The sequence below is a fragment of the Ranitomeya variabilis genome, chromosome 2 (genome assembly GCF_051348905.1).
Source record: "Ranitomeya variabilis isolate aRanVar5 chromosome 2, aRanVar5.hap1, whole genome shotgun sequence".
NCBI lineage: Eukaryota > Metazoa > Chordata > Amphibia > Anura > Dendrobatidae > Ranitomeya > Ranitomeya variabilis.
The window spans coordinates 715,930,913-715,957,794 of NC_135233.1; the positions used below are offsets into that span (position 1 = coordinate 715,930,913).

The 26,882-nt window shown below is 41.7% G+C and overlaps 1 protein-coding gene across 1 annotated transcript in view; it reads left to right on the plus strand.

The window, feature by feature from the left end:
* NT5DC1 (5'-nucleotidase domain containing 1) overlaps positions 1 to 26,511 on the plus strand; it is a 397,045-nt gene extending 370,534 nt beyond the window's left edge. The window contains exons 11-12 of the mRNA XM_077289501.1: positions 2,572 to 2,740; positions 23,733 to 26,511. Coding sequence (XP_077145616.1) covers positions 2,572 to 2,740; positions 23,733 to 23,851 — 288 coding nt within the window. The 3' untranslated portion in view covers positions 23,852 to 26,511. The remainder of the gene's footprint in view (positions 1 to 2,571; positions 2,741 to 23,732) is intronic.
* The last annotated feature ends 371 nt before the right edge of the window (positions 26,512 to 26,882 follow it).

Below are 26,882 nucleotides of genomic sequence, written 5' to 3' on the forward strand. Positions count from 1 at the left end.
GTCCAGATGTCCCGTATTGGTGCAGCTTTATCTGTTTGCACACGTTCTGCACGTGTATTTTCGTTGTCAAACCTGATAAATCTGAGTATCATCTTGAAGCGGTCACGAGACATGGCTGCACGTATAAGAGGCAGAGCAGCAACATTCCACATTTCCTCCAGATTCTCTTTGTTGGCTCTGTGCACACCAGCAGCAATCAGTATGCCCAAAAATGCATGAAGTTCAGTTTCAGTAAATTGCTTGAATGTTTTTTGTGGTGGCCGTTTGGAAGAATCAGGAAAACGTTGTACCAGTTCGTTGTTGTAAGCATCACAAACTCTCTTGGCCTTTCGATTCGTTTCCCGTAATATGATGTCACACATCTCGGGAGTCATGATGGACTTGAATAGCTCTTTTGCTGTATATAGGTTGCTGATTGCTGCAGGGCCACCTCTTTGTCGTAGGACATTACGAGATTTTGTTTGTGCATTTGGCAGTGGATTACTGCACCATTGAGTTTCATCCTTAGCAGTCCAAATGTCGCCTGCACTTTGAGGCACAGAATCATCCTCAACACTTTCGTCTGATTCGTATTCATTTTCATGCTCTATGACCATTTCTTGTTCAATGTCTGAATCTTCTTCAGTAACATCCACTTGTGGTACATAGTTTTCATCATCAGATGCAACATATGGTTCATCCTCATGCTCAGAATCAGATTCTTCTAGCATTCGCATTATTTCGTCAGACGTAAATCTGTAAATATGAAAAAATGTAAAATAAATAATTTTCCGAAATACTACATTATTGGCTTTTCACAAAATTATACTAACCTGCAAACACGTTTTCTTGGATTATGGCGGAAACTAGATCCAGCATTACTATCACTCATGATGACTTGCTAGATGAATTTTGGCTTCGTATTTTGTGCTGAATATAAATAAAACATCGTAAAACAATATGTAGATACTAATTATTATCCATTTTTCGTATAAAAATTATACCTATAGTGATGTTTCATACAAAATATATGTAAGCCAAGTCCAGGCTGAAAGACAATTTGACTGTTCTGTCCCCACATAATGAGAATAAAGGTATAACTGGCTGTTAGATGCTGTGAGACTTTCCTACCTTCGTTTCCAAGAAATTGAAGACTTCACAAGCCTAGAAATGTGTGCTCACAGCAATGAGATGAACAGCAAAATGGCTAATGAGAGGAGGGAGGCAGGAAGACAAGTAGAAGCCACTCCCAGTTTGAATTAACTTAATTGACAGCAACATAAGTGACCAGTAACAACACTGAACAATAGATATCAGCATAACATTTGTAGCTGAATGAACTTTAGTTTCTGAAACCAAGTAAAGTCTTCCCACAGTGGAGGTATATGTGAAGGTACAATTGTACCTATGCAGCCTGTTAAGGTTGTAAAATTATGCAGCCTGACAAGGGTTAATATAGATGATTATGGCTTACAGCCAATGAAAACTCAAAAGTCATTATGTAGGTAAATTATAATACTTTATAACACCAGTTTGAAAAATGATTTTAAAATCTGAAATGTTGGCCTACTGAAATGTATATTCAGTAAAGGCACTCAATGCTTTAGCATCAATTACTGCATGAATGCTGCGAGGCATGGAGGTGATCAGCCTGTGGCACCGCTGAGGTGAGGCGATTTTTTTACTCGCATCCATAGGCTTGCTTTGTCAAATCTCAGCCGAATCTCTGTGACAATCGTAGCATGCTGAGATTTTACACGCACGCTTAATACGGCTGAATAAAGAAACAGTGATGTGAGCTGCCCTATAGATTAACACGGGGCCGAGTGCTTTGCTTTCTCGCATAGTACTCAGCCATATTCTACGGTAGTGTGACGCCGGCCTAAAGGAGTTTTCCAGTTTTGGAAAACCCTTGTCCCCCAACTGAAGTTTTTTCTTAAAAAAACTAACTTTTTTTTACTCAGTGAGTCCAGCACCAAGTCACTGACACTGCTTCTGGTGTCTGTCATGGTCTCTGGCGCTGACGTCACCAACTCTTCAGCCAACCGGTGAGCTTGGCGGCTTGAGCCGTCAACTCAGGCAGTCTCACTGAACTCACATATTGGCTGCAGCACTGTCGATGTGACTTCAGTGCTGCATACAATAGCAGACACCTGGAACAGCAGCGTTTACTCAGTTATGGACCTGAAGGGGGTGAGTAAATCACAGTTTATTTTTTAAAAACCCCTATAGTCCTATAATATGTTGTGTTGAGTTATTTCGGATTCGATTTTTGAAGAAGTCAGGATTTAATTTTGCTCATACAGAGCTCAAAATGCCTCTCATCTATATGAAGTTAGATTATAAAATTCTGGCTACCAGGAGTTGCGCATAGTACTCATTATTAAGTTCAGTGCATAAATGTATACAGTAAGCTTCTAAGTTTTACCTAGTAATGCAGGAGGATAACATCTTATTGTTTGACTATATTTCTAGCTATGTGATTTGCAGCTGTCTACCACTAAACAGAGGTGCCCACAATTGATGTAACACTCGGCTTATATTCCACAGTACATCATATGAAGAACCAAGTCATTTTGTTTCTTATTTTAGAGCCTTCCAGTAGAAGAAAATGATTCTATGTCGAAGAAATGGGGATCCTACTTTGCAGACTGCATTGCTGGAGCTAAGAGCTCTCAGGATACACCAAATCTGACATGGTGCTGTTCCAGTATTAGGAATTACAGCACCATAGCTATCCCAAGCATCACGGCAATTTTAGGTAAGCACTTGGATCTTTGTGATGGCTATGCTTTGTAAGGTAAAGGGGTTGTAAAGGTTAGAAAAATATGGCTTCTGTTCTCCATAAATATGCCACAGTAGCTATTTTTCTTTGATGGAGCACATCTGAAACAGCAGACACCACTTATAGCTGCAGAAAGAAGGAGTTATGCTAAAATGTCACGACCACGGAAGGAACCCTATTCCCCCAGCCACCTTCACATCACAACTGGAACCTAAAGTTTCAGGGAGGGGTGCCTTATAGTGTCCATTAACTGTTTTGGATACTGAAGTTAGGAATCAGGGGCAACTCTGTAAGGTAATACAAAGTCTAAACGGATAAAAAGCAAGAGACTTCTAATTATGCTCAAACACAAGACCTCTCGCTGCATGGTGACCACAGACGGATCATAATTCAGCTGCATATACAGTTTCTATAGGGACATAGTGTTTGTAGGAAATATAACCAAGCTGAGCGAATCTTTTTGTCACTGCAAGCATTGCCCTGTGGGGGCGCTGTTTCAGTAGCTCAGTGTAAGCATGGATTAAGGTCTCCACCTTCAGTCCCTGGCCGTCAACAGAACATCTCTTCTTCCATGACTGTCGAAGTCTTGCTGATTGACAGGCGGCTCCTCGCAGATAGACAGCGCAAAACTGGCTGTCAATCAGCATAATGTTAGCACAATGTCAACAAAGCAGAAGAGGAGCCGCTGCTCTGTTGACATGATGTCAGCATAAGCCGCTTAATCGCTGGCAGGAGCGCTCTATCACCGCTCTGTGCAGGTGATTAGCAATTGCCTGCCTGTTAGTGCTTAGACCCGTAGTAAAAAAAAATTAAATAGTCCTGGATAACCCCCTTAAGTACAGTATTTTCAACTCTAAGGTAAGATTTACATTAGGAATAGGTGAGTTTTATGTTTTCGTTGTTTACATGTACTTTTTTCTGTGAAGTTTTCAAAGAATTGCCTAAAAAATTTGAACAAAAATATTTTCCTTGCATTTTTGCTAAAAACTAAAACGAGGCTTTACAACTTTAATGAGCAAGCTATCCAGTCTCCCCAGGACATGAAAAGCATCTTTGCCTGGTTAGGGCACAATGTGAGTGCAAGGAGGGGAAGGTAGATTTAGCATTTAGCAGTCTATCGCACCTCCACACGGTCTGTTGGGGTGCTTTCACATTGCGCTTTTCTTCGTGGGTCCTTTCGGGACTTATATCTGGATCCCTGCCGAACAGGGTTCGAACGTATGCTGATGGGGCCATAGACTATAATGATACCCACAGAGCGAACGTGTGCGCTGAAGTCCATCTGTCACGCTCAGACACAGGTAAGTGTGGTGGATGACACAACATATAAATAAGAAGGGATGGAAAAAGGAGAGAAAGTCCCTAACTGTAGGGAGCAGGGGATGGAACACCACCTGACACCAACCTGTGCCTGTCTCTAAGCTTCCCTAATGCCCTATTCGGGTCCTTCCCCAAGCCACCATCATGTGCCTAGTCCCTGACTGTCACCTCTATGAAACCTGGCTAGTGCACTGACCAGCAAGGACGCTAGCCTCGCCACTGCAGATGTAACATGGTCTAAACCCATCCAGGTGTTCCCAATAGAAACTAAGCGTTTAATACTTTTTTTTACAGCAGTCTAGCAAGCAGTATCTAAGTCCCCAATTCCATCTGTATATCCCAAAAATACCTTGTATAATCCTCTATTTCTTTGGTTTCAATGCACATTGCTGATATTATTTTGGCGCTTCCTCTATCCCCGCAATCGCCGTCCTCCTGCCGTGCTTCATGTTGATAACGCGTACTACATCATCCACACAGCGCCTCCAATCTCGCTCCTGCACAGGCGCATTGCGCACTGTCCTGCCGAGGGCACAGCAAAGTACGGTAATGCGCCTGGTCTGGTTTTACTTCCGGTCATTGGCCTCTCGCGGCACATGCAAATTATAGGACTTTCCTCTCCCCTCAGCAGGACAGAGTGAAATACACCTGATCAGAAGCGAAATTGGGGGCGCTGTGTGGATGACTTAGAGCATGTCATCTACATAAAGCACGGCAGGAGAACGACGATTGCGTGGATAGAGGAGATGCCAAAGCAAGACCAGCATCGCCCATCAGACCAGAGCTTGCCATATGTGATGATTAGAAAAGGTATTTTCTGACTTAGTCAGAACGTTTTCTCTCTGCAATCTAAGTGTATAGTCTGGATACCTGTCTTAATTATAAGATAGGGCATAGATATTTCTGCAATGGTGTTCCATTACTGCAGTTGTCTCTCCTCTTTGTGTTTTACGTTTTGAGGCACCCCTTTTTAACATCAACTGTTTGTTATTTTCCTACTTACCGTACTTTTTTTCAACAAATATAAAATTATTTAAATTTGTGACTGCTTAACACTTCTTGATCTACAGCTCTAGCAAAAATTAAGAGACCACTGCAAAATGTTCAGTTTGTCTGATTTTTCTCTTTATAGATATATTTTTGCGTTAAATGTAAATTTTTCATTTATTCTATAAACTTCTGACAACTTGCGTACCAATTAATAAATTTAGTATTTTTTTTGTCTGAAAAGGAGAAATGGTCAAAATTACAAAAAAAAAAACAGTTTTTAGACCTCAAATAATGCAAAGAAAACAAGTTCATAATCATTTAGAAACAACAATACTAATGTTTTATCTCAGGAAGAGTTCAGAAATCAATATTTTGTGGAATAACCATGATTTTTAATCACAGCTTTCATGCGTCTTGGCATGCTTTCCACCAGTCTTTCACACTGATTCTGGCACAAAAAGTTAAGCAGTTCTTCTTTGTTTGATGGCTTGTGACTTTCCATCATCCTCTTGATTACATTCCAGAGGTTTTCAATGGGGTTCAGGTCTGGAGATTGGGCTGCCATCACAGGGTTTTGATGTGGTGGTCTCTTAATTTTTGCCAGAGCTGTATGTGCTGCTTAATTGCTGCATGATCAGTATGGTATTCAATTTTCTGATATGTGCAGAAGAGGTTGGGGAGAAGAGGCTATATACAGCTTACTAGACTGTTGTAAAAGAGGCATTAAAGGTGAATGCTTCAGTTTATATGGAAAAAACCTGATGACAGGTTGCCTTTAAGGATTGATCATTAATAATGATGCAGTTGGAAAAATCCTTTAAGAAAATAAGAAATGCATATAGAGCTAAAAAAAAAATGTAGCTATATAATGAACATAATCTTTCAGATCACCAATAGATACTACTGTGTAGGCACCGCCGGGGCCATCTTGGTGAAGACAATTTTTTTTTCCTCTAGCAAAATGGCGCTGGCGGCACCTGCGCAGTAGCATCTATCAGATTTCCGATAGATAATATGGCGCGGCCGACGGCATTTTGAGAGATCATTTTTTTTCTGAATACATGTTTATCACCAAATAAAATAATTACTTGAACATTATGCATGCAATCATGCTACAGCGCAGGAGCCTGCCTGCTGAATGTGAATGTAAAAAAAAAACACATTATTTTCAGTATGTAAAAGAGGGGGCAGGTCCCTGACACTGTGTGTAGGTTACTGAGCACAATCCTGCTGACAGGTTTCCTTTAAAGAGTCTGGATGAGGTAAGGAGATTTAATTTTTTATTTTTTTTTTATTTCGACTCAGGTGCAGCCCCTACATCAGTCCTCCAGTGCCTAGTGGCAAATACGGACTTGCATGTACGTATAAGCTGGCAACACAGAAATGTCACTGACAGTCAGAAATCAATAATGCAAGTGTCAGACATACAGTTGTGGCCAAAAGTATTGACACCCCTGCAATTCTGTCAGATAATACTCAGTTTCTTCCTGAAAACGATTGCAAACACAAATTCTTTGGTATTATTATCTTCATTTAATTTGTCTTAAATGAAAAAACACATATCCAATTTGGCTTTAGGACAATTCTTTTTAATTCCACACCAAACATAAAAAAGGGGGTGGACAAAAGTATTGGCACTGTTCGAAAAATCATGTGGTGCTTCTCTAATTTGTGTAATTACCAGCACCTGTAACTTACCTGTGGCACCTAACAGGTGTTGGCAATAACTAAATCACACTTGCAGCCAGTTGACATGGATTAAAGTTGACTCAACTTCTGTCCTGTGTCCTTGTGTACCACATTGAGCATGGAGAAAAGAACGAAGACCAAACAACTGTCTGAGGACTTGAGAAACCAAATTGTGAGGAAGCATGAGCAATCTCAAGGCTACAAGTCCATCTCCAAAGACCTGAATGTTTCTGTGTCTACCGTGCGCAGTGTCATCAAGAAGTTTAAAGCCCATGGCACTGTGGCTAACCTCCCTAGATGTGGACGGAAAAGAAAAATTGACAAGAAATTTCAACGCAAGATTGTGCGGATGTTGGATAAAGAACCTTGACTAATATCCAAACAAGTTCAAGCTGCCCTGCGGTCCGAGGGTACAACAGTGTCAACCCGTACTATCCGTCGGCGTCTGAATGAAAAGGGACTGTATGATAGGAGACCTAGGAAGACCCCACTTCTTACCCCGAGACATAAAAAAGCCAGGCTGGAGTTTGCCAAAACTTACCTGAGAGAGCCTAAAACATTTTGGAAGAATGTTCTCTGGTCAGATGAGACAAAAGTAGAACTTTTTGGGCAAAGGCATCAACATAGAGTTTACAGGAGAAAAAAAAGAGGCATTCAAAGAAAAGAACACGGTCCCTACAGTCAAACATGGTGGAGGTTCCCTGATGTTTTGGGGTTGCTTTGCTGCCTCTGGCACTGGACTGCTTGACCGTGTGCATGGCATTATGAAATCTGAAAACTACCAACAAATTTTGCAGCATAATGTAGGGCCCAGTGTGAGAAAGCTGGGTCTCCCTCGGAGGTCATGGGTCTTCCAGCAGGACAATGACCCAAAACACACTTCAAAAAGCACTAGAAAATGGTTTGAGAGAAAGCACTGGAGACTTCTAAGGTGGCCAGCAATGAGTCCAGACCTGAATCCCATAGTACACCTGTGCAGAGATCTAAAAATGGCAGTTTGGAGAAGGCACCCTTCAAATATCAAGGACCTGGAGCAGTTTGCCAAAGAAGAATGGTCTAAAATTCCAGCAGAGCATTGTAAGAAACTCATTGATGGTTACCGGAAGCGGTTGGTCGCAGTTATTTTGGCTAAAGGTTGTACAACCAAGTATTAGGCTGAGGGTGCTAATACTTTTGTCTGGCCCATTTTTGGAGTTTTGTGTGAAATGATCAATGTTTTGCTTTTTGCTTCATTCTCTTTTGTGTTTTTTCATTTAAGACAAATTAAATGAAGATAATAATACCAAAGAATTTGTGTTTGCAATCATTTTCAGGAAGAAACTGAGTATTATCTGACAGAATTGCAGGGGTGTCAATACTTTTGGCCACAACTGTACCACATTAAAATAGAAGTATCACCAAGTTCATGAAAATATATATGTATGTCATGAAAAAGCAAGTGCTATGGTCCTTTCTTCATCCTGTTTATTGGTGAAGGTCTTGGGGTCAGACTGCGTCAATACTACATTTTATACAGAAAAATAGGCTTTAGCAGCAGCACGTCTGTTTACAGTACTGAAGAGCTCATGGATGTCATTTTATGAGTTGGAACTGTGTTTTCAGCTTCTGTGTGTACCCATATTTACAACTGGAAATAATTGATTGATTACACTGTTCCATTTATTGATGTGACAGTTATACATATATCATCATCCATATATCAGTTATATGGCTGCTCATGTTTGTTTAATATGTAGAGAAAATGTATAATTTATGAAAGCATCAGGGTAATATATATTGTAGTATTGTTTGAAGGGATGTATAGTTAAAAGGAGTCTCTAAGTAGGATCATCCCTCCTAAGCCGTCTATATGAGCATGTAGGTCATAGGAAGCTGAATAAACTGATACCTTGTTATCAGCGATCTGATGATTTATTCCACAGAAATGCACATTTTTGTTATATTCAAATGAGTTGTTAAGAACTATTGGCCGGACACTGATCTCCATGAGAATCTGCCTTCAGAGCTTACTTTAAATAAAAGCAGGTGTTATCAGTGTGAGACATGTAACTAAAGGTACCTTCACACTAAGCGACTTTGCAGCGAGAACGACGACGATCCGTGACGTTGCAGCGTCCTGGATAGCGATCTCGTTGTGTTTGACATGCAGCAGCGATCTGGATCCTGCTGTGATATTGCTGGTCGGAGCTAGAAGTCCAGAACTTTATTTGGTCGTCAGATTGGCGTGTATCGTTGTGTTTGACAGCAAAAGCAACAATGCCAGCAATGTTTTACAATGATAACCAGGGTAAATATCGGGTTACTAAGCGCAGGGCCGCGCTTAGTAACCCGATATTTACCCTGGTTACCATTGTAAAAGTAAAAAAAAAACAGTACATACTCACCTTCTGATGTCTGTCACGTCCCCCGGCATCCGCGCTGCTGCTAGAGCTTCCTGCACTGAATGTGTCAGTGCCGGCCGTAAAGCAGAGCACAGCGGTGACACAGCTGTAACACTGGCTGCTTGTGAGATGGAAGCTGAGAGGAACCTGCAGATGTGTCAGGTACAATCACACACAGCTCTGAAGTGAGATCAGGAGAGCAGAGAGCGGCCATTACACATCACACTGGTAACCACCTTATAACCTTCTCATTCAAATCAATGTCCGGCCCTTAGTCCTGAACAGCTCATTTACATGGTTTTCTGTGGAATAAGACATCGGATCACATGTATTAAAGTATCATTTTATTTAGCTTCCTATGACCTGCATGCCCATATAGACGAATTACAAGAATTGATCGTAAGATTATTTTAATTTTACGTGATAGTTCCTATTTATTGTAACAATGAAAAAGATGCCCCAATAATTAAACGTGGAGGGCCGTGATTTAGACAAATATGAAAGAACAAAGGTCCTCCAGACAGGAATCATAAAATGACAATCTTTATTTATTTATAATAAAAAACAGCTTCATAAAAATTTTTTGTTGGAGATGGAGGCAAACCATGCAGAAATGGAAAAAGCAAAACACTGGACAAATAATACGCACTAATGTCTGGAGAGAATAGATATTACCTAAAACACATTATAAAATTGTATATACCGTATTTTCCCGACGTATAAGACAACTTTTTAACCCCTGAAAATCTTCTCAAAAGTCGGGGGTCGTCTTATACGCTGGGTACGGCATGTGCAGGGAGCGTTCCCGGATGGTTCCCAGGGTCTGAAGGAGAAGAGACTCTCCTTCAGGCCCTGGGATCCATCTTCGTGTAAAAAAAAAAAAAGAATAAAAATATGGATATACTTACCTTCCGACGGCCCCCGCGACATCACAAAGGTCCTTCGCGGCGCGCAATGCATCCTTGGGAACGGAAGCCGCCGCATGCACCACTGACGGCCGGGAGAACCCCGGGGGCCGTCGTAAGGTAAGTATATCCATATTTTTTATTTATTGTGTTGTATTACTGCACATAAATTACTCTATTACGATTACCAACATATTAATATTTCTGTGGTATTGATTATTCTATATGTCTAGAGTACATTTGAATAGGGCATTTGTACAGGGTGGGCCATTTATATGGATACACCTTTTTCACAAAAAAAACAATGGTGTGCTTGGTTTTAACGTAATTTTATTCTTTCATGAGTTATTTACAAGTTTATGACCGCTTATAAAATGTGTTCAAAATGCTGCCCATTGTGTTGGATTGTCAATGCCACCCGCTTCTCCCACTCGACACACTGATAGCAACACCGCAGAAGAAATGCTAGCACAGGCTTCCAGTATCTATTGTTTCAGATGCTGCACATCTCGTATCTTCACAGCATAGACAGTTGACAATTGTGTAAACTGAGGGTCCTTTTCCAATTTTTGTTTTGCCCATTCTGAAAATTCAGCGTGCTGATCTGGATCATCCTCGTTGAGATGCTGCAGCAGCTAGATTGTGTAAGGGTGCCATTTGTGAGTATCTAATATCCACCGAAGGGATGTTCGACTGATGCCACTGTCTAGTGACATGCGGGCAGTGCTACGCTGTGGGCTCTTGCTGAAAGAACCTAGGATAGCCACTGATGTTTCTTCATTAGTGACAGTTTTGTTACATCCACATTTTGGCAAATCCAACACTGAACCTGTTTCACGAAATTTGGCAAACAGTTGCTAACTGTAGCATGGGAGATGGGTGGTCTTGTAGGGTGTATTGCATTGAAATCTGCTGCAATGACCCGGGTACTGCGTTCACCAGACATCAACACAATTTCTATCCGTTCCTCACGTGTTAACCTCTGTGACATGTCAATGGCTGTAAAGAAAGAGAAACTTGTAAAAAACTCATGAAAGAATAAAGCTGCGTTAAAACCAAGCACACCACTGTTTTTCTTGCAAAATTCTCAATAAGTTTGATGTGTCACATGACCCTCTTCCCATTGGAAAAAATAAAGTTGGATCCAAAATGGCCAATTTCAAAATGGCCACCATAGTCACCACCCATCTTGAAAAGTTTTCCCCCTCCCATATACTAATGTGCCACAAACCGGAAGTTGATATCACCAACCATTCCCATTTTATTTAGGTGTATCCATATACATGGCCCACCCTGTATATTAGAGAACATGAAGAGCTATTTATTTGTGGCATTATGTAAAGTCCCATGAACTATCATACATTAAGTAATGGAAACGGCTAAATAAGAATGAGTATGATCCTCCAAATCTTGGTTTATACTATACTTGAATACAGTGAAACTTCTTTGACACAATCAACCCAAATTGCATAAAAATGGTATTCTAGATATGTAGCTCACTTAAAGAAGCAATTCCATCAAACTGTTTGTCCTCTTAATATATTGCACTCATCATCTCTGCTCAATACACACAAGAGTTGTCTTAAAAATAAAAAGTGGCAGGCACTTCAAAAACAGATAAACACAATTCCGGACTTATCAAATAAAGGGCCGAATGAAGAGAACCAGAATAGTAATCTAAAATGATCATACTTTATTAATACATAGTAAAAAGTTTAAAAAAGTAAAAAATGTGCAAATTACAGAAAAACCTGAGCGCCCTAACCAGGGGGGACACTTGTGCTGTGTTCCTATTCCATAATTAATACTGAGAGGGGGAATTGCACAAGAGCCATAAGATAGTATAATAACCAGTATTCAGATCAGTGATCACTTAAGGATATATGTTGTGAACTCTGTTTCTGGGCTCCCTCCTGTGGTCGTGAGTGGTACTGTGTGAGTTCTCTCTTTGGGCTCCCCCTGGTGGCTCTTTTTGTTATTTTGCAGGTTCTGGCTGGGATCAGCTGTCTCGTCATCTGCTAGTTAGGTTTCCTATTTAATCCACCTGGTCCTTCATTCCTTGCCTGTTGTCGTTGTATTCAGTGCTATTCTGATTGCTCCTGTCTACATCCGTTATCAGTCTCTCCAAGAGAAGCTAAGTTTTGTTTGCTTATTTTTGCTCATCTGTGTTCAAGATGTTTCCTAGTATATGATGGGTTTTGTCCAGCTTGCTAATATGTGATTTCCCTGCTTGCTGGTGCTCTGGGGTGCTGAGTTGCTCCCCCCACATCGTTAGTTGGTGTGGGGGTTCTCGCATTCTCTGCGTGGATATTTTTGTTTAGGGTTTTTTACTGACCGCACAGATCCCTTGCTATTTTCTGCTATCTAGCGTTAGCGGGCCTCATTTGCTTAACCTGTTTCATCTCTGCGTTTGTCTTTTCCTCTTAACTCACTGTTATTATTTGTGGGGGGCTTCTATATCTCTGGGGTTATTTCTCTGAGGCAAGTGAGGTCTTTACTTTCTCTTTAGGGGTAGTCAGTTTCTCAGGCCGTGAAGAGACGTCTAGGATTTCAGGAAACGTTCCACGGCTACCTTTAGTGTGTGCGGTTAGGATCAGGTTTTGCGGTCAGTCCAGTTACCACATCCCCAGAGCTTGTCCTATTATCTTCTACTTGCTGGTTAGATTTGTGATCCTAAGCCACTGAGGATCATAACAGTACAACAGGCCCAAAGTGTTAAATGCATCGCAAAAGTGGGATAAGAGAAATCCTGAGTTCAATTTTTTTTTTTTTTTTTTTCTGCTCTGCAGTGTGTCCTGCTTCTCTCCTCCCCTTAATCTCTGGGTGGCTTTGAGTTCAGCTGCAGACATGGATATTCAGAGTCTGACTTCTAGTGTGGATCATCTTGCTGCAAGGGTGCAAAGCATTCAGGATTTTGTTGTTCACAGTCCTATGTCTGAGCCAAAAGTACCTATTCCTGAGTTTTTTTCTGGAGATAGATCTAGGTTTCTGAATTTTAAGAATAATTGTAAATTATTTCTTTCTTTGAGACCTCGTTCCTCTGGTGATTCCGCTCAGCAAGTTAGAATTGTTATCTCCCTGTTACGTGGCGACCCGCAAGATTGGGCTTTCTCCCTGGCGCCAGGAGATCCTGCATTGCTGAATGTGGATGCGTTTTTTCTGGCGCTTGGATTGCTTTATGAGGAACCTAATCTTGAGAACCAGGCAGAAAAGGCCTTGCTGGCTCTCTCTCAGGGTCAGGATGAAGCTGAGGTGTATTGTCAAAAATTTTGGAAATGGTCGGTGCTTACTCAATGGAATGAGTGTGCCCTGGCTGCAAATTTCAGAGAAGGTCTTTCTGAAGCCATTAAGAATGTTATGGTGGGGTTCCCCACGCCTGCGAGTCTAAATGAGTCAATGGCTTTGGCCATTCAGATTGATTGGCGTTTGCGGGAGCGCAAACCTGCGCACCATCTGGCGGTGTTTTCTGAACAGAAACCTGAGTCTATGCAATGTGATAGGATTCTGAACAGAATTGAACGGCAAAATCATAGACGTCAGAATGGGTTGTGCTTTTACTGTGGTGATTCTGCTCATGTTATCTCAGCATGCTCTAAGCGCACAAAAAACTTCGCTAGATCTGCCACCATTGGTACTGTACAGCCTAAATTCATTTTGTCTGTTACTTTGATTTGCTCTCTGTCATCCTACTCAGTTATGGCTTTTGTAGATTCAGGTGCCGCCCTGAATCTGATGGATTTGTCATTTGCCAAGCGCTGTGGTTTTATCCTTGAGCCATTACAGTTCCCTATTCCATTGAAGGGAATTGATGCTACACCATTGGCCAAGAATAAACCTCAATACTGGACTCAAGTGACCATGTGTATGACTCCTGCACATCAGGAGGTGATTCGCTTTCTTGTGTTATATAATTTGCATGATGTTGTCGTGTTGGGTCTGCCATGGTTGCAGGCTCATAATCCAGTCCTGGATTGGAAAGCAATGTCTGTGTTGAGTTGGGGTTGCCAGGGAGTTCATGGCGATGCTCCCTTGGTGTCGATTGCTTCCTCTACTCCTTCTGAAGTCCCTGAGTTTTTGTCGGACTACCAGGATGTATTTGATGAGCCCAAATCCAGTGCCCTACCTCCTCATAGGGATTGTGATTGTGCTATAAATTTGATTCCTGGTAGTAAGTTCCCTAAGGGACGACTGTTTAATTTGTCTGTACCAGAGCATGCCGCTATGCGGAGCTATGTAAAAGAGTCTTTGGAGAAGGGACATATTCGCCCCTCCTCGTCCCCTCTTGGTGTGGGATTCTTTTTTGTGGCCAAGAAGGATGGTTCATTGAGACCCTGTATAGATTATCGCCTTCTAAATAAAATCACGGTCAAATTCCAGTATCCCTTACCATTGTTGTCTGATCTGTTTGCTCGGATTAGGGGGTCTAGTTGGTTCACCAAGATAGATCTTCGCGGTGCGTATAATCTTGTGCGTATAAAACAGGGCGATGAATGGAAAACAGCATTTAATACGCCCGAAGGCCATTTTGAGTACTTGGTGATGCCTTTTGGACTTTCTAATGCCCCTTCTGTGTTTCAGTCCTTCATGCACAATATCTTCCGAGAATATCTGGATAAATTTATGATTGTGTATCTGGATGATATTTTGGTCTTTTCAGATGATTGGGAATCCCATGTGAAGCAGGTCAGGATGGTATTTCAGGTCCTGCGTGCCAATGCCTTATTTGTGAAGGGTTCCAAATGTCTCTTCGGAGTCCAGAAAGTTTCCTTTTTGGGCTTTATTTTTTCTCCTTCTTCTATTGAGATGGACCCAGTCAAGGTCCAGGCTATTTATGATTGGACTCAACCTACATCGGTTAAGAGTCTTCAGAAGTTCTTGGGTTTTGCTAATTTTTACCGTCGCTTCATTGCTAATTTTTCTGGTGTGGTTAAACCTTTGACGGATTTGACCAAGAAGGGTTCTGATGTGACTAACTGGTCTCCTGCGGCCGTTGAGGCCTTTCAGGAGCTGAAGCGCCGGTTTTCTTCGGCTCCAGTTTTATGTCAGCCAGATGTCTCTCTTCCCTTCCAGGTCGAGGTTGATGCTTCTGAGATTGGAGCAGGGGCTGTTTTGTCACAGAGAAGCTCTGATTGCTCTGTGATGAAGCCATGTGCCTTCTTTTCAAGAAAATTTTCGCCGGCTGAGCGAAATTATGATGTTGGTAATCGGGAGTTGTTGGCAATGAAGTGGGCATTTGAGGAGTGGCGACACTGGCTAGAGGGAGCTAAGCATCGTGTGGTGGTCTTGACTGATCATAAAAATTTGATTTATCTTGAGTCGGCCAAGCGGTTGAATCCTAGACAGGCTCGTTGGTCGTTGTTGTTCTCACGTTTCGATTTCGTGGTCTCGTACCTTCCTGGTTCAAAGAACGTGAAGGCTGATGCTCTTTCTAGGAGTTTTGTGCCTGACTCCCCTGGAGTTTCTGAGCCGGTTGGTATCCTCAAAGAGGGAGTGATTTTGTCTGCCATTTCCCCAGATTTGCGACGGGTGTTACAGGAATTTCAGGCGGATAGACCTGACCGTTGTCCATCAGAGAGACTGTTTGTCCCAGATAGATGGACCAGCAGAGTTATTTCAGTGTTGGCGGGTCATCCTGGGATTTTTGGTACCAGAGATTTGGTGGCTAGATCCTTCTGGTGGCCTTCCTTGTCGCGGGATGTGCTTTCCTTTGTGCAGTCCTGTGGGATTTGTGCTCGGGCTAAGCCTTGCTGTTCTCGTGCCAGTGGTTTGCTTTTGCCTTTGCCGGTTCCTAAGAGGCCTTGGACGCATATTTCCATGGATTTTATTTCGGATCTTCCGGTCTCTCAGAGAATGTCTGTCATCTGGGTGGTTTGTGATCGTTTTTCTAAAATGGTCCATTTGGTGCCCTTGCCTAAGTTGCCTTCTTCCTCCGATTTGGTTCCGTTATTTTTTCAGAATGTGGTTCGTCTGCACGGCATCCCTGAAAACATTGTGTCTGACAGAGGATCCCAGTTTGTGTCCAGATTTTGGCGGTCCTTTTGTGCTAAGATGGGCATTGATTTGTCTTTTTCGTCGGCCTTCCATCCTCAGACGAATGGCCAAACCGAGCGAACTAACCAGACCTTGGAAACTTATTTGAGATGTTTTGTTTCTGCTGACCAGGATGATTGGGTGACTTTTTTGCCATTGGCCGAGTTTGCCCTTAATAATCGGGCTAGTTCGGCTACTTTGGTTTCGCCTTTTTTTTGTAATTCTGGTTTTCATCCTCGTTTTTCCTCGGGTCAGGTTGAGTCTTCTGACTGTCCTGGGGTGGATTCTGTGGTGGATAGGTTGCAGCGGATTTGGAACCATGTGGTGGACAATTTGACGTTGTCACAAGAGAAGGCTCAGCGCTTTGCTAACCGTCGTCGCTGTGTGGGTCCCCGACTTCGTGTGGGAGATTTGGTGTGGTTGTCTTCTCGTTATGTTCCTATGAGGGTTTCTTCTCCTAAGTTTCAACCTCGTTTTATCGGTCCTTATAAAATTTTGGAAATCCTCAACCCTGTGTCATTTCGTTTGGACCTCCCGGCATCGTTTACCATCCATAATGTGTTCCATAGGTCTTTGTTGCGGAGGTATGTGGTGCCTGTGGTTCCTTCTGTTGAGCCTCCTGCTCCGGTGCTGGTTGAGGGAGAATACGTGGTGGAGAAGATCTTGGATTCTCGTATTTCAAGACGGAGGCTTCAGTATTTGGTTAAGTGGAAGGGCTATGGTCAGGAGGATAATTCCTGGGTTGTCGCCTCTGATGTTCATGCGGCCGATTTGGTTCGTGCCTTCCATGTGGCTCACCCTGATCGCCCTGGGGGTTCTGGTGAGGGTTCGGTGACCCCTCCTCAAGGGGGGGGGGTACTGTTGTGAACTCTGTTTCCGGGCTCCCTCCTGTGGTCGTGAGTGGTACTGTGTGAGTTCTCTCTTTTGGCTCCCCCTGGTGGCTCTTTTTGTTATTTTGCAGGTTCTGGCTGGGATCAGCTGTCTCGTCATCTGCTAGTTAGGTTTCCTATTTAATCCACCTGGTCCTTCATTCCTTGCCTGTTGTTGTTGTATTCAGTGCTATTCTGATTGCTCCTGTCTACATCCGTTATCAGTCTCTCCAAGAGAAGCTCAGTCTCTCCAAGAGAAGCTAAGTTTTGTTTGCTTATTTTTGCTCATCTGTGTTCAAGATGTTTCCTAGTATATGATGGGTTTTGTCCAGCTTGCTAATATGTGATTTCCCTGCTTGCTGGTGCTCTGGGGTGCTGAGTTGCTCCCCCCACATCGTTAGTTGGTGTGGGGGTTCTCGCATTCTCTGCGTGGATATTTTTGCATAGGGTTTTTTACTGACCGCACAGATCCCTTGCTATTTTCTGCTATCTAGCGTTAGCGGGCCTCATTTGCTTAACCTGTTTCATCTCTGCGTTTGTCTTTTCCTCTTAACTCACTGTTAATATTTGTGGGGGGCTTCTATATCTCTGGGGTTATTTCTCTGAGGCAAATGAGGTCTTTACTTTCTCTTTAGGGGTAGTCAGTTTCTCAGGCCGTGAAGAGACGTCTAGGATTTCAGGAAACGTTCCACGGCTACCTTTAGTGTGTGCGGTTAGGATCAGGTTTTGCGGTCAGTCCAGTTACCACATCCCCAGAGCTTGTCCTATTATCTTCTACTTGCTGGTTAGATTTGTGATCCTAAGCCACTGAGGATCATAACAGATATAGTCCACAAACCATATCAATTACTAAGTAAAATACTGATCCCATCCGGGTATAAATGCTCACAGTGACAGCATTGCCGATGATGGGAAAGTAGTCCCATCAGAAAATGCATGTGTTCAGTATTACAACAAAAGCAAAACCATACAGAACATACAGCAGACATACAGGACACACATTACAGACAGTACATATAACATACAGTACATACTTGCCAATCACCTACTCCCTGAAGCCCTCAATCTCCTGTAATAAAAATAACAAAATAAACCAACCTATACTTACCTTTCCGCCGTAGTCCAGTTAATAACGAGTGTCCCATGACGATCTCCTGTGTAGAACAGTGACATCGGGCGATGTCGGTGCTCTACAGGGCCTCCGCGATGGACTGACAGTTGGACGTAATCCTCCGCTATTTATCCTGCTGCCGGGAGAGAGGTCACCCTAGTTCATTCTCTCACCGGCAGTGCTGTGTGAGAGAATTCCCACGCAGCATTGCCATAAAGTGAGCCTGAACTCAGGTAACCTCTTAAGTGATGCACTGCAGGAGCCATTATCTCCTGTCAGTGCATCGTGGGAGGCCCTGTAGAGCAGTGACATCACCCGATGTCACTGTTCTATAGGGGAGATCGTTGTGGGACACTCGTTATTAATTGGACTGCATCGGAACAGGGAGTATACTGTTGGTTTATTATTTTTTATTTTTTGCAGGTGATCGATTGCTTCGGGGAATTAGGCGTGGTTGTAAGTATGATGAAATTAAGAATATTAAAATACTTTTTCTGGCTGTGTATTTAATTCTTTCACTACTATAGGATTAGTAATGGATGGTGGATGGATAATCTTATTGATGCCTCTCCATTACTAACCGGGCTTAATGTCACCTTACAATCAAATGTGACATTAACCCATTATTACCCCATATGCCACCGCTACAGGGCAGTGGGAAGAGAGAGGCTAAGTGCCGGAATTGGTGCATCTTTTAGATGCGCCATTTCTGGGGTGGCTGGGAGCTGGTATTTGTAGCCGGGGAGGGGGGGCAATATCCATGGCCCCTCTCTACGCTATGAATATCAGCCCACAGCTGTCTGCATAGCCTTTCTGGCTATTAATTATAGGGGGACCCCACATCTTTTTTTGGGGGAGTCCCATATTTTAATAGCCTGTAAAAGCTAATTATACAGCTGCGGGCTGATATTCATAGCGTGGGAAGCTCCATGGGTATTACCCCCTTCCCACGCTAGAAACATGGACCCCCAGCCATCGGCTTTCCCTCTCTGGAGCAGAAAATTGCGCTGGAGCCCATTCCATTTTTTTCACTTTTTTTTTAAATTAAATATATTGCGTGCAGATTTTTTGTGTGTCTTTATTTAACTATTTATGTAGCATTTTATTAGGTTCATTACTAAACATCGGCCTTGGTATTATCTATCTATCATCTGTCTGTCTGTCTGTGTGTGTGTGTAAACATTATTTTTCAATGGAGTATGTAAAATAAGAGGTTGGACAAAGACATGACATCACAATTCTTTTTTTGTTAAATAATAGATCTTTATTTAGGTTGCAAAAATTGATACAAATCCGCATGAAAAAACACATGAAAATCCGCATCAAAAATGCCCAGATTTTTATCTGCGTTTTCTGCCAAGATATACAGAATCTGCACAGAAAATTCCACAGGCAAATCTGCAACGTGTGCACATACCCTAAGGCTGGTTTCACACTAGCGTTCGGCAGAGCTGCGGACGGCAGCCTTCTTCCTCAGTTAAGCCCCACCCACTGCCACGCCTCTTCCTTACGTCTGCATGCGTCCTGCATACCTTATCTTTAACAATGAGTACGCAGGCCATGTGGATGTATTTGGATGCCTCCACATGCGTCGTTTTGCCGATGCACTGATCGCAACAAAATGCAACATGTTGCGTTCGACGCAGGTCAGCGCAGCATCAAAATGACGCATGCGGAGGCATCTGCATGGCCTGCGTACCCAATGTTAAAGATAGGGTATGCAGGACGCATACAGACTTAGGCGGAGCTGAAGGAAGAGGCGCGGCAGTGGGTGGGGCTTCAGTGAGGAAGAAGGCTGCCGTCCGCAGCCCTGCTAAATGCAAGTCTGAAACCAGCCTTAGACTTTCATTGAGGTGTACTTATTTTTTGCAACGTGATCTTGAATACATTTCTTAGGAAAATGACTTTTTGGGGTGTGCAAGTAGTGTATTTAGTAGTATGGTATCGCATAGAAAAAGCAGGGCAGATGGTTGCAATTAGTTTTCTGAGTATTTTAGCAAACGCTGCATTTGTTTTTCCATTTAATATACATGTGTGTCTTTTGTCTTCTGTTAATATTTGTTTTATTTGATTGGGCTTTAGCTTTTCTTTCTTTGTAGGTCTATGTTACTGTATGGAAGTGCCTGTATTATTACTTTTGGGCCGTAATTGGGATTTGTAATAAGAACAAGTTGCATAGTGAGTGTCTTAAGTACTCTTATGCATTTCATTCCTTTTGGTTTTAAAAAGTGAACTTTATGAAAGGTGTAAGCGTATGGTTTTTATTGAAGTTTTGAATAAAGTCAGATATTTGAAACAAGTGCTAGATTGAGGCATGCTTTTCTATATGTGATGGAACTGAAAATCTGTCATAGATAGGCTCTACATAAATCATGGTCTTTTCAAAGCGTTGGTCTTTTTCACACTCAATTACTGGAGAAGAGTCAGGTGGCATGGAGAAGAGCATGCACAGCAAAGCAAGGAGTACCAGTAGTTGCTTCATGAGATCATGACTCTTCTCGTAATTTACATACATTGCTCACATTATGTAACCTTCTTTTTCTGCATATTGCTTTAATATCAAATTTTGACAGCAGCATTTTTTCTACTACTCCAGTAGTATAACGTGCTGATGGATTAGGGTACAACAATCTGGTAGGAATATGGAGCAGTCATTTCAATAATCTTATAAAAGCAGTGGTACAAATATGTGGGGACTGGATATGTGTTTAAAGCGTGTGGGCTTATTTATAAAACAGATGTGAGTCTACAATGCAGAATTACATAACCGTCAGTCTAAGCTCAGAAATGTATTTATTTCTGTTGATAAAATCCAAATGATATTTGTCGCCATTGAGCAATAGATTTGACAATTCTCAAAAACTAAGGTATGGGATATTATGTCCTGGTTCTTTTGGCTATGTTCACGCAGAGATTTTTTAGTGGTGGATCCTCTGTAATATCCTTCTATTAATAACGCTTACTACAAAAACTCTAGGAAAAAAACGTATCCAATGTATTTATTATTTATCAATTTATTTCTATTTATGTCTCCATTGGTGTTGTGAAATTGGATTCTGGGCTCCCCCGGTGGCCACTGGTGGAATTGAACTTGTGTGCATCTTCCCCTCTGTTCACCTGTTCCCATCAGGATGTGGGAGTCTCTATATAACCTTGCTCCTCTGTCAGTTTCATGCCGGTCAACAATGTAATCAGAAGCCTTTCTTTGCATGTTCCTGCTACTAGACAACTCCCAGCTAAGTTGGACTTTCGTCCTTGTTTGTTTTTGCATTTTGTTCCAGTTCACAGCTGCTGTTTCGTTACTGTGTCTGGAAAGCTCTTGTGATCTGAAATTGCCACTCTGGTGTTATGAGTTAATACTAGAGTCTTAAAGTAATTTCTGGATGGTGTTTTGATAGGGTTTTCAGCTGACCATGAAAGTGCCCTTTCTGTCTTCCTGCTATCTAGTAAGCGGACCTCGATTTTGCTAAACCTATTTTCATACTACGTTTGTCATTTCATCTAAAATCACCGCCAATATATGTGGGGGCCTCTGTCTGCCTTTTGGGGAAATCTCTCTAGAGGTGAGCCAGGACTGTATTTTCCTCTGCTAGGATTAGTTAGTCCTCCGGCTGGCGCTGGGCGTCTAGGGATAAAACGTAGGCACGCTACCCGGCCACTGTTAATTGTGCGGCAGGTTTAGTTCATGGTCAGTTTAGATTCCATCTTCCAAGGGCTAGTTCTTATATATGCTGGGCTATGTTCTCTCGCCATTGAGAATCATGACACATTGGCATCTTAACAAGCTACTCTATGATGGACGCTTTTAGTGAAATAGAAATAATTGCCTGTTGTCAAATATCAGTAATTAGGTGATAATACTATGTATTACTATGTGGTATATTTAAAATGTAGAGCTCTTGATGATAAGCTGAAATCAGACAAGGGTATGGCATAGTTACACCAATAGTAGTAGTAGCAGTGAGGACCCCCTTTCAACCCAGTAGTACAAACAGTAGCATAGCCCCCCAAATGTCTCTTCAATGGCTACCCAGTATTACTGGCAACAGACGCACAGCCGCGCTCCCAATATACTGAGTGTTGACATAATCACTCCCCTGTACTGCCCCGGGGACTTGGAGAAAGTTCTTACACGGAGATAACAACATGATTAGAACAACTTTCTTGTTTTGTAGCCGGTGCTTCCAGTTAGATAAATACTCAGGGGTTAATGCTGTTTACCTGTAGATTAACCCAATATCTGCAGATAATAGTGTTTCTGTTGATGACAAACTTTCTTTAATCCCTGGCTACAGGCTACTTATAGAAAGAAACTGCATGGTACTCGCCTTCTCTGTGTCCACCGGTGAGTTTCACCGCTGCTCCCGGTGTCTGCCATTTTCTGTGGCGCTGATGTCACACCGACAGCGTGGCCGCCAATCAGTGAGCTCAGCAGTTCTGAGCATGGCGTTCCCATTCTGCTGAGCTTACTGAGTGCCTGCTGTCAATGTTACATTGGCGCCATAGATACCAGGAGCCTTGCCAGTTGTCCCAGGGAAGGTGAGTACAGCGCGGTTTGTCTCTCTATAACCGAAGATTAGCTTTTAATAAAAGGAAACAACCCCTTTAAATAAGCTAATAAAGTTACATGAGTGGTGGTTCAACAATGGGCATCCCACCCAATCAGCCCGTTGAAAAGGTGCGTTAATCAAGCAAGTATCAAGGCCTCTTAAATGTTTATTTCGGCTGCAGGCTGGTTCATACTTTAACTTGTATGTTTTATAGCAAACGCTCAAGATATTGTAGTGTTGTTCTATTTGCTTATGTGGAACAGCCCTGCAATATCTTGAACATCCGCCATAAATATATGAGATAGACATATACAAACCTGCCTATAGCTGAGGTGAATATTGAAGAAGGCACCCCCCCCCCCGTATATTTATTAAAATGGGTAATTATATCGAGTAATCTGATGTCATAACTAGTGATGAGCAAGTATACTCGTTGCTCAGGTTTTCCAGAGCACGCTAGGGTGATCTCCGAGTATTTGTTAGTGCTCGGAGATTTAGTTTTCCTTGCCGCAGCTGGATGATTTGCAGCTACTAGACAGCTTCATTACATGTGGGGATTCCCTAATAACCAGGCAACCCCCACATGTACTGTGGCTGACTAGCAGCCGTAAATCATCCAGCTGCGGCAAGGAAAACTAAATCTCTGAGCAGTCATAAATACTCGGAGACCACCCAAGCGTGCTCTGGAAAACCCGAGCAACAAGTACACTCGCTCATCAGTAGTCCTAACACATGGATTTACCATCACTTTGTGAATCTGAGAAGGGGTTGCCACACTAGTGTTGCACTGTGTCTCCCCCAATATCTTACCCACAGAGTGATGCCGCTCGCCTCCCATATAATGCCAACCTGCGTGACAAGCAGTGAAGAAGATTCTGCATAGGACTGCACCAGCTTTGTTGCCTTTCATTCTCAGGATCAGTGAGGGTCCAGCCTCTAGGACCTAGCTATATGCAGCTATCAATTTACAAGATAGGAACACCCCTTTAAAAGAACTTTAACTCAAGCATAGTCATTGTTGTGACCATTCACCAGTGCCAAAAATACTACCTTGATAGTTATATACACACATTTCTGAAAATGATTTTGCAAGAATAATTTGTTTGTTTCTTCTTTTTTTCAGATTTGCCACTGGATTTTACGTTTTCCAGATTTTCAGGCAGTAATACAGACATTGATGGCTACTTCCCCCGGCCTCCCGCAATCCTCTTATCTCAGAGCTCAGACGGTGCTGCAGCATAATTAGCATTGCTAGTAATAGTATGACAACATGACTACTCTAATGGCTGTAACTGTTCTAGATTCTAGTTGAATATGCCTTTTCGAGACAAGTGTTTCTTTAAGAAATGACTCCTTGTATACTAGTTGGAGATGAGTACCACGAACCAAACGTTTGTAACAGTATTTTGTATTCATTTTGGAGCAAATTTGTGACCCACGGTTTGTAAATATCAGAGATTTCAAGTAGAAATACAAAGTTTTCAGTGCTAGTCAAGGACCGTGTAACTGGTCTTCTTGTCACATTAGTCCTGCATACAAGAATTGATGGAGTAATTTTGTCTAAAAACTCTTGTATCAAACTTTGTACAGTAAAGTAAAAATGGCCCAATTACTTATGAAGATCTGTGTGCTATATTTATTAAAATAATGTTTGCCCCAAAATACAAACAGTGATGCAAATTATGGTAGGAGTGGTGCACAACTATTTACAATATGCTACATAACAAATACTATCATTTTCTGAAGCCATACACATTAGATGACTGTCGGCCAACTTATGCTTCAGCCGACAGCCATCACAGCTGACTTTCCCATGCACAGGAGTTCTCATTCAACCGCGTGCTCCTGTGTTCTCTATGAGAAAGCCATGTTGACATGTTGATCAATGGGTTATCTCCAGGAGAACAATGCGATTGGCAATCGACAATTCGACATCTCCCCATCAATCTGCCGGCGTCCTCATACGTTTTCGATTGTTAGCCTAACCCATCAATATTGAGGTGACATTAGTTTAATGTATGTGGGGGGCCTGTACGCTCAGTTCACAGTGATTGGCGTCTCCATTTAGGGTATACATTGGAAAACCCACCTGACATTTATTTCAAATTGTTCTCTGGGAATATAAAAAATAAATAACTAAAGGGAGTGTCATTCTAAAAAATATTCTTAAATACCTTAAATTAGAAAATCTCGATTGTTTTGTCTAGGGAGGTAATCACTATAGAACTGGAAGTCTTGTTACATTGACAGACACCTGTCTTAGACTAGTAATAGGACAGCTGCCAAAGAGCATGTGCAGTGAGAAGTTCCGCTGCTGTGACCTGAAATCGCCAGCTCACAGCAGCGGCTCAGCATCCAGGAAGGATGGACAGCCGTGTGAGCAGCCTCTTTCTAGCCTCAGCACTCCTGGTATCTCCAGATGATCACAATATCCACTATTAACATTCTAGTGATTACTGACCTTGATAAAACAAGTATGAGTTTCTTTTTATAGGTTTTTTGCAAAAGATTTAGAATTACATTTTCTTGGTAATTTATTTTTTTATATTCCCAGAAAACACCGTCAGTGCATATACATTACTATTTTCCAAACGTGCTGCAAGACGTGCTGCCTTTTTGGCCATTATATGTCTATGTTTTCTAATGTGTTCAGAAGTGTAGTTAGCTATGTTGTTCAATACAACAGGATACATATATACTGCACAATGTACATTTTCTAGAATGGTATTCTATGGCTGATGTATACAGAAAAACAGTTGTATATGTTTGGTACTACACTTCAATCATGTACACTGAATGTATGACCCAAGCACAGTGTGAATACAGCCTTACATATTTTATATATATACTGTGGCTTGCAAAAGTATTTGCACCTTTTGGCATTTTTTGTGTTTTGCTACCTCACAACCTGGAATTTCACAATTTTTTTTGAGGGTTTACATCAGGTCCTGCCTTCAACTGTCAACATTTGGTTTTCCTTTTTTTTATGAAGCAAACAACAAATCTTTCCATTTGATGATAATGGATTTGACGGTGCTCCAGGAGGTCATCAGAGATTGAGATATTTTTTTATAACTCATCCCTGACATGTACTTCTCAACAACTTGGTTCCTGACTTGTTTGGAGATCTCCTTGGTCTTTTTGGTGTTGTTTAGTTACTGATGCCTCTTGCTTAATGGTTTTGCAGCCTCTGTGGTTTTTCAGAAAAGGTGTGTACAGTATATACTGACAGGCCATGTGACTCTTACATTGCACACAGGGGGACTTCCTTTCACTAAACATGTGACATATGAAGGTAATTGCTTGCACTTGAAATTTTTTAAGGGGGCTTCATAGCAAAAGAGGTGAATACATTTTTAGTTATTTGATCCCATAAATGTAATGTATCCCTATTTTTTTCTCACTCCACAAACTGAGACCATTTAGTGCTGAGGCATCATCATACACAGATCGGGTTACAAAAACATTTAAACTCAGGTTGCAATGAAACAAAATATGTAAAAAGCCATGGGGGTGAATACTTTCACAATCCACTGTGTATATATCTATCACTATTGCTACTCCTACTTGCTTACTGATTTTAGTTTCAGTATCGGTAATAAGTTTCTATTACGGTAATAATTATCACCTTGAACTATGTGGCAAGAACAATATCACTTTGGATGATGTTATTGATTATTGTGATTGATGACTGAAATAAAACTTCCAGAAATATTTATAATTTGTGTGCAAAATATCTGTATTTTTTCCGCAGTAGAAGACCTACAGTTGTGTCATTCAGAACATCCTCTGGAAGTGAACCTTGTTTTTATTTGAGGGCATGGACACTGTTTTCTTTCCTGTTTTGGTTATAAATTGTTTGCAGTACTGTAGTGTTTCCTTAATAAATGTATTGAAATTGACTGTTTATGAAAATGTATTTTGTACTGCTTCATTACAGTATCACTGACAAACACTATTAAGTAAAATATTTTTATATATAAAACATCACCTTTATTAATGATATGTTAAAAAGGAAAACCGTTTTAGCTCATATGGCCAGAAATATTCATCTAACCAAAATCAACTGTACAAGATATGAGGGATTGATTCACCCTAGAAATTGCCTAATATAGCCCTACTTTGCTGCGAAGGTTGGAACCCTACACCTGCACAATGGCGCCCCCGCTCGGATGGTGACTCATCCTATCTTACCCCATTAGGCCCTAAAGAGAGGAAGGCAAAGTCTGAAAGAAACAGATAATAATCTTGTCACCAATAGAAAGAGTATTTT